Source organism: Populus trichocarpa, chromosome 3, assembly GCF_000002775.5.
Source record: "Populus trichocarpa isolate Nisqually-1 chromosome 3, P.trichocarpa_v4.1, whole genome shotgun sequence".
NCBI classification, from domain to species: domain Eukaryota; kingdom Viridiplantae; phylum Streptophyta; class Magnoliopsida; order Malpighiales; family Salicaceae; genus Populus; species Populus trichocarpa.
In genome coordinates this window covers 11,612,417-11,628,040 of record NC_037287.2, presented here as the reverse complement: position 1 = coordinate 11,628,040, position 15,624 = coordinate 11,612,417, and the positions used below count along the sequence as shown (strand labels likewise).

Here is a 15,624-nt window from a genome sequence, read left to right as displayed (position 1 = left end):
TAAAGCAAATTTTTTTATGGACTGGATTATGACATGAGCATGACTGGATTATGACATGAGCATGCTTTAAATCTCTAGAGAATATTGCATTCAAAAGCTCCAAGCAATCTGACAAATTATGGAGAGTAAAGACTACAACTGTTGTATACGAAAGTTGAAGCAGAAGTGATCTCAAGTTTCCACATCATACCCCACCCTAACATAATCACATATGCTCCATTCAGATCTGCTACAAAATTGATTTGTTTGTTTTCAAACAGGGGAAGGAAAAGGTAAAGAATCCGGAAAATATTTGGTGACGAATTCAAAGGTTTCTACCACAGTAACATCTGCACTCAAGGATTTCCATCAAACATGTGAGAGAGTTGCTTGTTCATCACAATTTGCATCAAATTTTGACCAGAATGGGCATCATTACTCTTAATGTGCTTGCATTTAAGAAAGAAATTATTATTGACTTTTACTGGCGTTCGGAAAAAGTTGGTAATTAGGGTGATTTCATTTGTGCTAGGCTGAACGGAGATTTTGAATGCTTATACAACATCAAAGCTTCTTCCATGAAAGAAGCTTATTTTATTTCTTAAAGCCATAGAGTAGACAATTCAAACTGACATTAACCAACTCCTAGTGAAATCTATAAAAGTGATTACCACCGGGGGGGAGTGCAGCCTTACTTAAATAAACAGGAACTGAAATAACATTTAGCTACTAAACAAGATAACATAACCAAACACAAGTCATAGGAAGGGGATTTATTCTTTATTTCCCTCCCAAGAACAAACATTAAAAGGCGTTGTCTTGGAGACCCCCCTTCTTGATTGTTTTGCTCGAGGTACACCCCTAGATCACAATCACCATGTTGTCTTCCTGCGACCAAAGACCGCCATATTCCCCCAAACTCCCATCTCCACTTGCTTGCCTGCAAATTGGAGCTTTGTTCCAACGCTCTGATCCTGCATTGAAATAAGAGCTACAATGATCTCTCCTTTCTTTTTTCAAAGGGTCGTGCATATCTTAGTGAACTGATCTGGTCAATAACCTTGATAGTGCATGTCATCATTCCCACCAAAACCCATGTAGTTTCCATGTTCTGAGTAAGGTGACATGAACCCAATGTGACTGAGATCATCGGCATGCTCAATTTCTCCTGTAAAATTCGAGTATGATGAACCCGGCGAGAATTCTCCGTGTGTGTCTGGCTGCCATGTATTCATGGAGCTTGGATACTCATACTGTGGAAAGTATTGAGATGCAGCTTCATGTACATGTGGATAGTCCTGAAACAAAACCATAGAAAAGATTAAAAAATCTTCGTTATATAGAAATGTAGTCTATTAATTACGTTTCACCTAAGCTATACCTTTGAGGAATCAAGAATTAGTTCGGGTGAGATCCAATGGCTTGGAGGATTGCTTTCCAATGAAGCAGCTGGCTCAAGTTCTGACACTGTTGTGACTTGATAAGGAGACGCAATAGGAGTTGAATATTGATTCCCATTGTTATACAGGTAACTTGCTTGAGAAGACATGCCAAATGAGATGTTCGAAGGCTCGTTCGAGACTACATTAGAGGTGAAATCCACATTGCTCGAGCTACTTCCGACCTTTTTGGCTTTAGGCTCACCTTGTGGATCACTCATCTTCAAACCTTGCTCATTCTTTTTAACAACACGGCACAAAGCAAAAGCTCCCTGGAGAAATAAAGTAACCAGATGCTTTCTCAGTCTTCTAAACAACTCAAATATAGGTTCAACAGGCATTGAACTTAAATGTGTTTACCTTAAAATTGGGTGATCCTTGAGAAAGATCATCGCAGAGGCGATACTCATGCATTACCCAGTCTGTCCTGTCTCCTAAAGGAGCCCGTCCGCGATAGAAAACGAGAGTCTTTCTATACCCAGTCACGGCAGATTGACAGACAACTTTCCGGTCTTTGCCAGTAGCCTTCCAGTAGCCAGCTTGAGTGGCTCTATTTGTTCTCGAACCATTTGGATACTTACGATCCCTGGGACAGAAGAAGAACCATTCCATATCTCGTTTCGGCAGGAATGACTTCTCTGTGTATCACATATTGAAATTAAGTTAGATTTCCAAGTTGTTAGAACAATGTGATCGACAGGAAAAGAGTGATATGAAAATTAAAGCGCGGAACTGTTTCTTGTAGTGCTTTCCTTTGAATAAACTGTTACTGAAAAATGAAAGTTTCCGGCCGAACCGGACTTTGCAAGAAAAAAGTTGTTGAAGGCTCCACCGATAAAAGTATTCTTGAGATCAGATTAATCAAAAAACAAAAAAGATATCAAGCATAAAGAAAACAAAACAAAAAAGTGCTTTTCCAATACTAAAAAATATCTGTGTTCAGACTTCAGACAGCAATACTGAAGCTTCTTTCGAACCATAACAATTTAAATCTAAAGCAACAACGTATGAATTTATTGAGCTTAGGTCATAACTTGCCCACGAAAAAAACTAATCCATATCCCAAAGATATCTAAATGGCAAGTAGCGTTGCATGCGTCATATTTACCTCTCTCAAACCAAGGGGCATTGACTATTCACATTCTCATGCCAATCATTTCTTGGATAGGAATAAGGAAACTTTGACGAAGCATTACAAATCATCGATAACAATTTTTCTCTTTACATCTTATAAACATAACAGTAGATGGGCTACTAGAAGAGAAGTTACCTGGCAACTCCCATGGATCGAATTTGTACAAATCGATCACGGGGATCACTTCAAGCTCAATTTCAAGCCCTTCAACTTTCCTATGCAGGTAATACCCTACCAATTCCTCATCAGTTGGATGAAAACGAAATCCCGGTGGCAATGAAGCCCCTCCCATTATCTCAATCTACCTAGAGTGAAAAAGAAATGAACAGGAAAAAAAAAACAAAAAAACAGAGTAAACAGAGTAGAGTAAGGAAGGTTTCTTGCTAAGTCCCCAGACTGTATCTATTAAAGATTTGAAAAATCCAAAAATAAAAGCTCTTATCAACACTAGATCTTTTACCAAGAATCAAGCACAACTTCCACAGGTTGTACCCATTGTAGAACTGAATCATTTTCCTTTGAAACTCGACTTTCTTATGATTAAAGTATTAAACCCCCACTAACCCCCTCAGAATTTAGTCACAAGATGAAGTTTGAAATGAATCTAAAAACTTATTTTAACCAATACCCAGAAGCCAGAAATTTGCCTTAAATGCAAATTTAGATAGTGAATTCAACAAGAAAAAAAAAAGAAAAAAAAACTTGGTCTAAAAACTAGTTAGAACTTCCAAAACCGGAACCTATTGCAATGACCAGAAGCCAAGACCATTCAAGAATCTCTCAAAAACTGCAAATCTCGAATGGCATGGACTCAAAAACTTTTTATGTGGGCTTCAAAAAGAGAGATTGACAAAAGAAAGGAGTAGATTGTGTGTGTGTGTGTGTGTAATTAAAGAAGAGAGAAGGCGAAGCTTGGTAGAGTAACAATGGAATTGTAATGTGTGTGTTTATATAATATACGATTGGAGTATGCAGCAAAGTCCAAATTTTTGCACACCGAAAGTGGAGAGGTTGCTTGTCTAGAGCGTGCCCAAAATTCCACAGGATGGGACCTACTTTACAACTTCAGTTCACACCTTACTGTTCTTTTTCCTTCCCGCCAATATAATTCGTGACCGTTACTTTTAATTAATTTTAATTGTTCTTTAGCTTTAATTCTTTTAATAATTCAATGATTCAAGTGGTTATCAATTTATGATGAATTAAAACATATAAAAAATAAAAAAATATATTGTTCTATATTAGAAAAATATTATCTTCTTCTTCTTCTAAGGAAATGGTGGGTTGAACATCCCTATACATGCCTCTTACTACAAGATTATTTACAGGTTTAAAATAATTCCAATAATTATAACAGAGGATTTGTTCTCTTACTACAAGATAATGAAGTTCATCAAATTTTTAGTTCTGAATTAAAAATTTTTTAAAAAAACGACTACAAGATTGTCAATTTATAACATTCAAACAACGTGGTTACAAAATACTTGTCAATGCAAGGGATCTTGGATTGAACTGCAGAAAAAAAACAAAACCTCTCTTCCTGTCAACACTCTGTTCTTGCCTAGGAAAAACACTTGTAGATTCACAGGAACACAAATTTGACATATTATCGGGAGATGAGAGCTCTAATCTTTCAATAGATTCTGCTAATCCTACGCCCATTTCGGGTGTTAGTAGAGAGCATTGAACTCGCTTTAAGGATTGCCACTGTGGAGTGGTCAAGCTGTCATTGATGGGACAATTTGGGTTTTCTTCGTCGCCCAACCTCCCACCGCGTCATTCTGAGTCAGACAAAACACTTTTCTTTTCTTTTTGGAACTGATTGAGTCATCAAACTGGGTCCCTTGTTCTAAAAGAGTGTCCTAAAAGTGCTTGCTTAGTTTTTTTAACCTTTTTAACAAGGATGACAACGGTATGTAATAATGTATAGGTTGGTTTTCTATTTTCTTTCTTGTTTTTTAATTAATTAATATATATAATTTTGTAAAAGAGAATGAACTACAATCCTTAGCCATCACAAAACTAAAAATATTTAAAAAAGCATATGATTACTGTTACTCTATTATATATTAAAATAATATTTTTTTAATTTTTAAAATTTATATTTAACATCAACACATCAAAACAATTTAAAACCACACACAAAAAAATAATCTAAAACTATATAAAAAAATTTAAAAATATAATTGGATCGCAACGAGAAACATCACTTAAAAGCTTAAGTTGTTTTATTGGCTATGCTTAACTCGTGCGTTTATTAATTTGGTGATAATTTGATGGTGACTTGAAATATATTTCACACAAAATAGTAGCTAACGGGGCCATCTGGCATTTTACATTAGGAAAATGGAAGGAGATATATAATCAAAAGTTTTACCTTCAATCCTTATAATATATCGGATAGGGTTCTTATTGCCAGACTTTACAAGGGAAATTACATGTCATGAAAATCCATTTCTTTTCATATGGGAAAGCGGCAAGCAGGGAGAGCCGATATGCTGACTCCTGGCTTGCATGCCTGGATTTCCACCTATATATATATATATATATATAGAGAGAGAGAGAGAGTCGGCTGGGTGTAAGATTTAGCAAGCAATATGAACTCTGCAAATTCGGATAAATTTCAAATCCTTGAACAAACTTGATGCGGCTATGAAATAAAGAAAATCCGTAAGCAAAACCCTATTGGGGGTCTAAACGCAAGACTTGAATTATAATATTTTAAGTTATTGTTTCACTCCTCGATCGGGCAACAAGCAACCCTCGTAGTCGTAGGTTTACCCGCACACTGTTTTATATTTAATTATGCAAGTTAAAATAAATATTTTTTAATTATTACATAGATTAATGTTAACCGTACGAATTTCTCAAAGGCCACCGGTGCTTGTTTGAGGACGCGATTTCTTTCCTCCTCTTTGATCGTCGGAAATTGTTTTTGCAAGCTATGTGGATGTTTTGGTCATCCTGACTCCATGTGACCTTTGAGTTGAAGCTTCAATGCAGTAGGGTTTTAATTTAAGGGGACACAGCAGAAGCAGCAGCAATCTCCATCCACTTAGACATTCCAAGGAGTACGGAAACTATGTAAGGAGTACCATTTTTAAGTCGAGAATCCAAAGGCAAGTTCTTGGATCCCTCTTTCCTTCTTTCTTTCTTTCTTTCTTTCTTTTTTGGCTAGGAGTTTAACAATGTTTCTTTCTATCCCGTTTTTCAAAGATGTAACTTGCTTAATCTGGAAATATCTGGAAATTTGAAGAAATTTTTTGACGTTGTTGCAATTTTTGTTTACGTTGTTGTAGTTTTTGTTTCTTAAAGTACTTTCCAAATTATTTTTTATCTTAAAAAATATTAAATTAATTTTTTAAATGTTTTTTTTATAATTTTAATGTATTAATATTAAAAAAAATATCATTTTAATATATTTTCAATCAAAATATATTTTTAAAAAGCATCGTCATGGACTGTAATAACAAATACACATGAATGCAAGCAGTACTTGTCAAATTTTGCTGACTGAAATTAAACCAAAAGTTATCTTTATATTTTTTTTCCTTAAATTCTGTCAATTAAATTTAAAATTTTCAATCACTGCCCATCTCAAACATATTATATTAAGAGTGTAATTGAAGATTTTTTAATTTTAAATTAAATTTTTTATTATGATTTTGGATTGTTTTGATATATAGATGTAATAAATAAGTCTTAAAAAATTTAAAAATATATTATTTTAATATATTTTAAAATAAAAAAATATTTTAAAAAACAACCGCTATCACATTATCAACCGTAATTTAAGTTGATTGTTTTTCCACTTTCCGATTGAATGAATTAGCCCCGAAATCTCAAAGTGGTAAGATACAAAAAGAAAACTGACCCACAGAGAGGACTCCAAAGTCTCATTTGATGAGGTGGTTTACAATATACAGCCCCATAAAATCAAATGTGAAATGAAATGCACATAGAAAAGTTCAGTGAAGGATCGATCATGGAAGAAATAAGAGGGCACATAGCTCTTTATTTCTTCTGTGGGGGGTGGGGGGGGACTGGAAAATGAGAACCACCTTATCCCCTTTGTCTAGTGCTTTCGGCCCCTTTGTCCCTGGCGCCTTGGACCATGGTTAGCACCACCCGCCCGCCCCCTGTCGTCAACAGTTGAGGAAGTCTGTGACCTTTGAAGAGCCAGCGGACAAGGACACCAATATATATTGCCTCTCATTAATCGCCTTCAAAATCATGTGGAAGGAAGTAAAAATAAGAAAAATATTCGTTATTTATTTCATGGTAAACAGGACCAAAATTAACAAAAAAAAAATATGGAGATTCACAAAAACAAATCACAAAATTATTTGAACAAATAAATCACATATGAAAATTAAAAATTGACCTTTACGAGTTGTCAATCAGTTGGAACTAACCAAAAAAGTTGTAACAGTAAAAATAATGAATGAAAAACAAAACAGTATTAGTGCGTTGACTAAACACGTGAAGGACCAATCAGGATGGCAAGGTGTTTTTTACGCATCGTCAAGGAAGGGAGGCACGAGGAATATTAGGGTAGCTACTTCTCCTCTTCTTTCTCCTCCTGATGATGGTAGTGTAGACGAACTTCTCTGGTAAAGAGAGACTGACGGTTCAGAAGTACTATCTGTCTTTAATAATTTTTTGGACCATTTTTTTTCTTGTTGATATTTGCTTTTGTTAGCTAGGTTTTTCTTTGCAAGAATCTCTTCCTTCAATCTCCATTATTGTCTCTTGTCCGTCTGAGTGTCTCTTATTTATATTGTCTAGGATCCTCTACAACCATAAAAATAGTATTGGACATGGAGGAGCAATGGTGGCAGGCATGCTCCACAAGCCACCACTACTGATGGCGTGTGGATTCACGAGCCGCCGTTGGCGAAGTAAAAAAAATGATGGATCTAGAATGATTTCTTTCACTCTTTCTTCTAGTGTCGGTGGTGAGCTTGATCTTTACCTGCAAAACAGGATTGAAGGTTGCTTGTTTACAACTCTTCATGTTTTCTTTTGTATTTGTTTTCTTTTCTCCATGTAGCTTAAAAAAAAATTACAAGAAATTTCCTGCAACAATGCGTGAGTGCCGTGTTGTTCATATATTTTTTTAATATGTTTGCATTAAAATGATTAAAATGCTATTTTAAAAAAAAAATCCATCATGATGAATTGTACAAAAAGAATGCTTGTTAATTTTCTAAAAGGGTTTCTATAATCTTAAATGCTAGGATTATTTATTTTTGTTATCATAAATAAAAAATAGTTTAAAAAAAGTGAACTTAGTTAACCCAATCGAGTCCATGACTGAACCATAAATTTGACGGGTTGGCTTAAATCAATCTAATATATCACTGTCTTAATTTTTTTTTTAAAAAAATATCATGCTAAATATTTTTTTTTAGCCAAGAAACTTTTTATACTAGTTTTCCACTTTGTTCTTAAACTTGTCATATTAATCGGGTCATATCAGATCAACCGTTTGATTTATAATCCAAGCTAAGAAATGGTTTAGGGGTTCACGGGGAGCTAAATTTGATGATATTTCCAAAGAATTCCCTGTTAAAATACACAAGTGTTGTATTATTTTTATGTTTTTTTAATGGGCCTGCATTAAAATTATTAGAGTTTTTTTTATAATTAAAACTTCCTTTTAAGTTTTTTTTTTTTTATCTAATATGCACTTACCACGATCTAATTATCCAGTGAAAATCTAAGGAAGGTATAGATCATTAGTGACAGTCAAGCCCTGGAATTGGCAATTTTTTGAACCCCAATATTAGAACTTCAATGTAAACTCGAATCAATATTAAAGCATTTACAGTTGCCGGAAGAAGTTCACGTCCGTCGCCATTGTTATAATGGGTCGCATAGATGTTCCTTTCCCGGCCAACCACCAGGACCATATATGAGAGACGGAGAGAGCAAGAGAGAGAGAGATGGGACAGGTAGCTTTCCCACATCAGTGGGTGAGATTGCATTTTGGAGATTGGATCTTAGTGATAATCATAAAGGAAAAGCTCCCAAGTCCTACCCATGATTTTGGCTGCATCCAACAAATTATTGTGCTGAGAGAGAGAGAGAGATGTGACCTGTGAGTCATTTTGGCTGCATCTATGATCTATCTATGATCATGCACTGTAATAATTTCGTCTTTTGGAAAATGTTAAAAAGGATAAGAAGGTCCAGCCTCCAAACCCTATTTGGCAACTTGGAAATAGGACAACGGACGTTTGCATTTGCCCTCTCCCCTCTCTTTACAATAATATTATGTTAATCAGTAATGTCCCCCTAATCATCATTCATAGTTCTATAAAGAAACCTTGGCCTGTGAATCAAGCTACAGCTATGAGTTCATGTACGGGACATGTTAGGACAGTAAAGTGGCGACTTATATGTATTTTTGTTGTATTTAATTCCACATGTAATTGCTCGAGGATAGACTAAAAACTTGTTTGGCTACATGGCTGGATTATGTTTTTGTCAAGATATGAAGTATTTTTGTTTTAAATATTGATGTTGAAATTTTTAAAAAAAAATATTATTTTAATGTATTTTTAAATAAAAAATACTTTAAAATAAATTTACATTACACTGTCAAACACTACCTAACATTATTACTTAATAGTAATTAGCAGAGAATTCAAAGATTTTGTTTCATATGAGAATATTGACCAAGACTTGTATATTCTCTGCTGGCGATGAACTAGCTTAACAATTGGATTCAACTGGGTAAGAATATGTAATCTAACCATTATGGTCAAACAATGCATTGAGTGTTAAGAAAATCTCAAACAGACAATAATCTTTGATATCGAAAATGACATGCGATTCTTCCCTAAAGTGGCAATATTTAATAGCAGAATGTTTTAGAGCTTCTTGGATGTCTTGCTTCGTGTTTTGCGTTATCAACGACTGTTGAACAAACGTAATGTTGATTTCATTGAAGAAGAAAGGACAAAGGGCGATCAAAGATTCCGCACTCGATGACTTGAACCCAGAAGAGATGATGGTCGACGAATACGAAAGCCACAGTCAAAAGTAGCCCACCATCCACTATTTGGATATCGTCATCATGAGGCTGTTAGCTCCACAGACTAACTAGCTTGAATGAAGAAATGGGCCATACTCAAGCCTAGTTCTAAGATCAGAACCCAAGCCTAACCTGCATAGAAACACCTTGTTATGAAATCAAGACCGAGAGGAAGATCCATATCCATGGACTATCATGACATGAAGCCTATATCAAAAAGAAAAATAAGGAAAATTGAGTGCATTCAAGTGGATTGTAAAGTAGATAAATAAAAATACAAAAGGGTAGAAATGCATCGAAGTTGATAGCTGCAATTTGTTTTGTGGATCCCTTGTTATCAGGATCTGAGGTTGAGTTAGAGATTGAGCTGGGCCTTTTCTTGTCATCAGCTCCGCTCCCTCGCCTCAATACGACTAAAGCCCGATCATGTTGAAACAGGTAAAAGATTCTTTGGAATATTTGGAGAGCTAGTTGGTAGCTTCACATCATAACCCCAAACTTCTGGTTTCACCATCTCCCTCTTCTCAGGGGACATGTATTGGTGATTGACTTGGGAGTCAAGGCATTATTGATTGAGATTCTACAAAACTAAGACAGTACTTTTATTAGTTAAAACCATATAGTTTCAACAATTTTGTCACTTGTGTTGTGTGTCTTTGTTTGAACATCTAGTCTGTTATTTGAAGCATCGTCATCGTCATCATCTATGTCTGTTTCAGCTTTCACTCCCCAAATTCACACACCCCTTACAATTAAACCCAAAATCAAGCACAGACAGAAACAGAAGCCCAAAAGCTTTTCACTTTTCACAACCCCAATAACACAAGCAAGTTTCTCTGACCCTTTTGTTCTTCAATTAGCCGAGACTCTTGAAGACTCCCTTTCTCCTTCTGTCTCTCTTCAAAAACTCAGAGATTCCTCCTCTGAATCTCTTCTCTCTACTTCCTGGCCTTCTCGTAAAGATGAGCCCTTTAGGTTCACCGATACTTCATTCATCAGGCACTCACAAATCCTTCCAATCACCAAACCACCACAATTAGATTATTTACCAAGCATTAATGGGGATACCCTCTTGCCTAATATTGTTATTGCTGATGGGTTTGTGTTAAATTCTATGTCAAAGGTGTCTACTTTACCTGATGGGGTTTATGTAGGTGGTTTGTTGAGTAATTCTAGTGATAGAATTGCCAAAAGGGTATTGGAGTTTGTAGGTGATTTTGAATGGGGTGATTTGTTTTGGTCAATTAATGGATTAGGAACTCCTGTTATGACTGTGGTTTATGTTCCTGCTGGTGTAAAGGTGGACAATCCAATCCATTTTAAGTATGTTTCAGTCGAGGGAGGAGAGGAGGGGTCTAAAAAGTTGCCAGTTTCGAATCCGAGGGTGTTTGTAGTGGTGGAGGAGGGAGGGGAGGTTGGGATAATTGAGGAGTTCGTGAGTAAAGAAGGGAATGATGATAAGCGTTATTGGGCGAATCCTGTTCTAGAAGTGGTGATTGGGAAAGGAGCAAAGGTTCGGCATTCTTATGTGCAGAGTCAGTCCTTAAATTCTGCTCATATAAAGTGGACTGCAGTGCGACAGGTGATTTCTTTTGGAGGTTTTCTTTTCTTTCTCTATTATTATTATTATTTATTTTTTTTGCTTGCATATTTTTTGCTTTCCTTCGTTTCTTTTCTTGTTTAGTAACTAGCTAAACATAGCATGTGAAGAATATAATCATGTTAGGAGGATATGGAAATGAGTTCAATGCGCGTGTAAACGGGTCAAATTGCTGTATAATTAGTTTCATGTTTCAACACAATTGCACTTGCATATGCTGCTGAGTTAAAGAAAGGTTTTTATGGAACACCAAGTAAAATAAGAATCTCATTAATCAAATAATCATGTAATTCTTGTTAGTGGAATTGTTAGAAGCCATCTATTATTTCGTTACCAATTCTGATGTTTTAACACTTTTTGAATGATTCGAGATATTATATAATGAAAACCTTGACATACTGAAGTGAAGTTTCATATGTAGCAAAAGGACATAATTAAGGAAGTTGGCTATACACTTCTTTGCTTTTGGGTGAGTGTTTCCAAAACTGCAATTCAATTAATGGTTTTCAATTTCAGATCCCGAAAAGGATTCTGTATTTGGCTATTCTTAACTCTGGAGCAGGGCCCTCAGATGAAGCAGCAGTTTTCTTTATATGGAGGTCATTATCATTGTTCCAAAGACAAAATTCACCATTCCTTTCTTGTGATTTGTTCGTTCTGCTGTGGGTTAGGATTTAGAATGAAGATTCTTTTGAGAGAAACTGTTCTTTCAATAATATATAAGGAGACAAGGGGTGATGGGAGACAGGTTTGCCTTTGAGGAGAAGTAATGATGTCTCTTGCTAACAGATGATGTTGTGAGAGAGATTGTGTATAATTATTACATTGAACTAATTTTGACTTCAATGAGCATTTTTAATCTAGAGACGGTTTTGTGTTGGTATGAGAAATCTGATTATCTCAATAGAGATTCTTCCCTAAGTAAGTCTTTACCAAAAAAAATTGGTTGCTCTTGTCATCTGATAAGCTCCTCCTCACCCATCCTCTAAACCCTAACCCACAAGAAGTGTCTTGAGTTCATGTTGCACATCAATGATATGAGTGAGGGCAGATCTTGGTCTGAGGTTTTTGCATTGATTATTTCTGTTCCTTCCTGAGGAAAGCATCCATCATTTTTGTGTTTCATTCTCATGTGTTTAAATACTTTATCTCTTACCAAAACAATTCCAATTGTTATAATTTAGTTCACTTCTCTTTGAGGCAGATGCTGTGGGATGGGAAAATGTTCTTGCATCCAAGTAGAGTATGCTTTGTGTGTTATTAGGAGTGCCTACTTTTGTTCATGATATCCAATCGGGTTGGAGTGGTCGTTTACCTTTCTTTTTGTTACATTTTCTTCTACGTTATAGCTTGGGGAATGTTTTGTTCACCAAATTGATCTGGTACATTCTTCTCTTTATGATCTTGCCAAATGTGTTTTTTTTATTTTTCAACAGTATCTGTCATGAGAGGTGTTTTAGAGATGGATAAATGGCAATTAAGAAGCCATTTTTTTCAAAACTGGGAGTTCTTGTGACTAGTCATGTGCCCGGGATTACTTAGGAGTTGCTGTTGGCTGTTGCATTAGTTGAGGAATTGCTTAGGCACAAAAAAGCTGGTGAGGTTTCCGAGCCTTTGGTATCTACTTCTCTGGAGTATTTCTGTTCACTTGATTCATTTAGTTAATATTCATGATTTTTGGTGGTGGCATATATTTGGTAGAGTCCATTGTGGATGTTAACTGAAACCGAGGACTTGCTTGCATGCATGCTAGTTGAATGACAAGGATGGATAATTGTCCTGCTTCTAGTGTAGACTTGATGCGTCGAAAAAGGAGGATGGGAATGAATCTGAAGGGTGAATATTAGGTTAGTTGGACCTGATCTGTGTTGTTTTCAAGACCAAAATTGGATTGACCTTGAGCTTTTTTAGGTTGTTTCTTGCTGATAACCTAGAGCATTATCTTAATCTGCTGGATGGAGTTTGCTTTGAAGTGTTTAGGATTACCTGAGAATACTGCCGGCCTTTGAAAACTATGGTATGTGTAGAAATATTGCTGGTTTCATGGGAATCTTCTCTTTTGTGTTTATGTGAAGCCATTGAGGTTTAGGGTGAGAATATAGATATGGATTTCAAAATAGAGGGCTTGTCTTGTAGAGTGATTAAATTTGTCTTTGAGTTTTATATCTTTACCTTAGAAACTCACTTAGTTAAAGGGAATATGAAGGTAGCAGGTTATTTAAAGTGTATTTCTTTAGGAAATGTTAATTTTGGTTTTAATGTTGCTAAGTGTTAACAAGAAGTTTGAATAGGTTCTGTGTTTTGTTTCTCACATGGTGCTTTTGGAATGAGACGTGGGAATGTCTTAAATCTTCCTCTTATTCACTCAAATCTTTGATTTTCAGATTAAGTCTTACCTGGATTGTTAGTACTTGCTATTCTTTTCTTGACTTTTGGTGGTTTTTTTTTGGTTTAATTCCTTCGCTGGGGTGTCACTTGTGTGCTTCCCATATTTGGCTTGCACCATTTTTAGTGCTTTTTGACAAATTTATCATGAAGCCTATCTTTTGGGAATGTCTCAAGGAAACATTTTTCTTTTTTCTAAATTTGCTCAAAACGTGAGATGGCAATGGGCTTTTTGTATTATAAATTAATCAGGTTCTTACTAGTAAATTGCTTGAGCTCTAGTGATTTCAGTTGGTATTTCTTGCTTGGTGTGTTTCTGTTGGCACCTTTTGATCATGGAAGTGGCGCTGAAATTATTCATAATAAGTCATTAATTCAATAGAAGAATGTAAACATTACGACAATTTTACCTCTGTTAATTCTCAGGCCTATTCAATGATTTTCGGGTGATGAATTTATCCAGCAACAATGAATTTGACTTTATCTTTGGGTGATGAATTTACCCAGGTACAATAAATTTGACTTCAAGTGGATCATTTGCAGGAAGCAGCTAGTTCCTATGAGCTTGTAGAGGTAAGCACTGGTGGGAAATTGAGTAGGCACAATCTCCATGTTCAACAATTGGGCCCAGATACAGCAACTGAGTTATCAACTTTCCACTTGTCTGTTGGTGATCAAACACAAGATTTACACAGTAGGCTAGTCTTGGACCATCCAAGAGGTTATTCTCAGCAACTTCACAAGTGTATTGTTGCTCATTCACAAGGACAAGCTGTCTTTGATGGGAATGTAAAGGTTAACAGGTAAGGCTGTTGTGTCCCATCATATGTGGTTTTTGTTATAACATTTATATTTTTTTGCTTCGTTGTTTGTTAATCTTTATCTTTCTGATGCCTCATTACCATTCCCGTCCTCATGTTTTGGATAATCCTGAAATTTTATAGATTTGAATTCTAGGTAAAAAATTATAATGCCTATCATGACGACTGTTTCACATGATTGCACCTAATTTTAATGCAATGATAACTCAAATACAGTAATTTTATGGAGCTTCTTTCGCTAAATTGTTGCTGCAAGCTTGTCAAGCTCCTTGACATTTTTGTTCAAAATAGTGATGAGAATTTATAGAGTTGGAAGTGTTTTACTGTCAATTGGTCTCACATGCATCAATTGGTCTAACATGTGTCTGGAATAGGAAAGATGGAAGTACAAATTTTAAGTTGTACTCGCATTCAGCGCTCCAAAGGATGCTCACTGTGTTTCGTTGGTAAAGAATGGCAGGAGAGAATATTGATTAGTTAATGTCATTCTATCAGTTACCTTGTACATTTTACTCGCTGATATAGCAAGTGCAAAGCATCTTATTGGTTGGTCTTTCTTGGTGTATGCCTTTCTTAGAACTATATTTCTTTTCTGCAGATATGCTCAGCAGACAGATGCGGGACAATTAACAAGGAGCCTCCTCCTTGAACCACGTGCAACTGTGAATATCAAACCCAATCTCCAAATTATTGCTGATGATGTCAAGTGCTCCCATGGAGCTGCAATAAGTGATCTGGAAGAAACCCAACTCTTCTACTTTCAAGCACGTGGCATTGACCTAGAGACGGCTCGAAAAGCTCTTGTATTTTCCTTTGGTGCTGAGGTGATTGAGAAGTTACCCTATTCTTTCATCCGGAAACAAGTCGAGAATCATGTCAAGGGGTTGCTGGATTCCTCTTTCAAGGGATCCTCGCATTGAGGGGTAGTGGAAGTTTTGCAAATTCGTGTTTTGACAGAGTTATAAATTGCTTTGCAGAGGGATAGTCACCACCAGTATATTTTTGGCATGTACCAAGTAGCTGGTAATGTTCTATTGGGGTTTCATGTATCCAACGATGAGGAGGGATGTTGTGCTACCATCAAAATGCAAAATTAATGCAGATTTCTTTTGTTGTTTCAAAGCTGTCACTGTTTTGAGCTACGGTGGTTATCCAAACTGTAGACAGAAGAGAGGAACCACCTGGAATTTTATTTAACAAAATGCTCACAACTTCAGTCCCAA

The 15,624-nt window shown here is 35.9% G+C and overlaps 2 protein-coding genes across 3 annotated transcripts; one reads left to right on the top strand and one right to left on the bottom strand.

The window, feature by feature from the left end:
- Positions 1-533: 533 nt before the first annotated feature.
- LOC18096953 (NAC domain-containing protein 71) lies at positions 534-3,484 on the bottom strand. Of its 2 annotated transcripts, none has more exons than XM_024598190.2 (6): positions 3,014-3,484; positions 2,689-2,858; positions 1,779-2,056; positions 1,361-1,690; positions 1,040-1,277; positions 534-953 (listed from the first exon to the last, which is right to left on the bottom strand). In XM_024598190.2, the coding sequence occupies exons 2-6, from the start codon at positions 2,843-2,845 to the stop codon at positions 841-843; spliced, it is 1,116 nt and encodes a 371-aa protein (XP_024453958.1). In that variant the 5' UTR covers positions 2,846-2,858; positions 3,014-3,484; the 3' UTR covers positions 534-840. The 2 variants fall into 2 exon arrangements, with proteins under 2 accessions (XP_024453958.1, XP_024453959.1); XM_024598191.2 differs by having other exon boundaries at positions 2,689-2,854.
- Positions 3,485-9,919: 6,435 nt separating this feature from the next.
- On the top strand, positions 9,920-15,523 carry LOC18096951 (protein ABCI7, chloroplastic). Its single transcript, XM_006385568.3, has 3 exons — positions 9,920-11,177; positions 14,124-14,383; positions 15,000-15,523. The coding sequence occupies exons 1-3, from the start codon at positions 10,302-10,304 to the stop codon at positions 15,319-15,321; spliced, it is 1,458 nt and encodes a 485-aa protein (XP_006385630.3). The 5' UTR covers positions 9,920-10,301; the 3' UTR covers positions 15,322-15,523.
- The last annotated feature ends 101 nt before the right edge of the window (positions 15,524-15,624 follow it).

What these genes read in the sequence shown, in the direction of transcription:
- LOC18096953 (XM_024598190.2), bottom strand. Translation starts at nt 2,845, where the DNA reads ATGGGAGGGGCTTCATTGCCACCGGGATTTCGTTTTCATCCAACTGAT. An exon ending in CGATCCATGGGAGTTGCCAG is followed by an intron (nt 2,057 to 2,688) that starts GTAACTTCTCTT and finishes TGTGATACACAG; the next exon opens with AGAAGTCATTCCTGCCGAAA. An exon ending in AAGGATCACCCAATTTTAAG is followed by an intron (nt 1,691 to 1,778) that starts GTAAACACATTT and finishes TTATTTCTCCAG; the next exon opens with GGAGCTTTTGCTTTGTGCCG.
- LOC18096951 (XM_006385568.3), top strand. Translation starts at nt 10,302, where the DNA reads ATGTCTGTTTCAGCTTTCACTCCCCAAATTCACACACCCCTTACAATT. An exon ending in AGTGGACTGCAGTGCGACAG is followed by an intron (nt 11,178 to 14,123) that starts GTGATTTCTTTT and finishes GATCATTTGCAG; the next exon opens with GAAGCAGCTAGTTCCTATGA. An exon ending in GGGAATGTAAAGGTTAACAG is followed by an intron (nt 14,384 to 14,999) that starts GTAAGGCTGTTG and finishes TCTTTTCTGCAG; the next exon opens with ATATGCTCAGCAGACAGATG.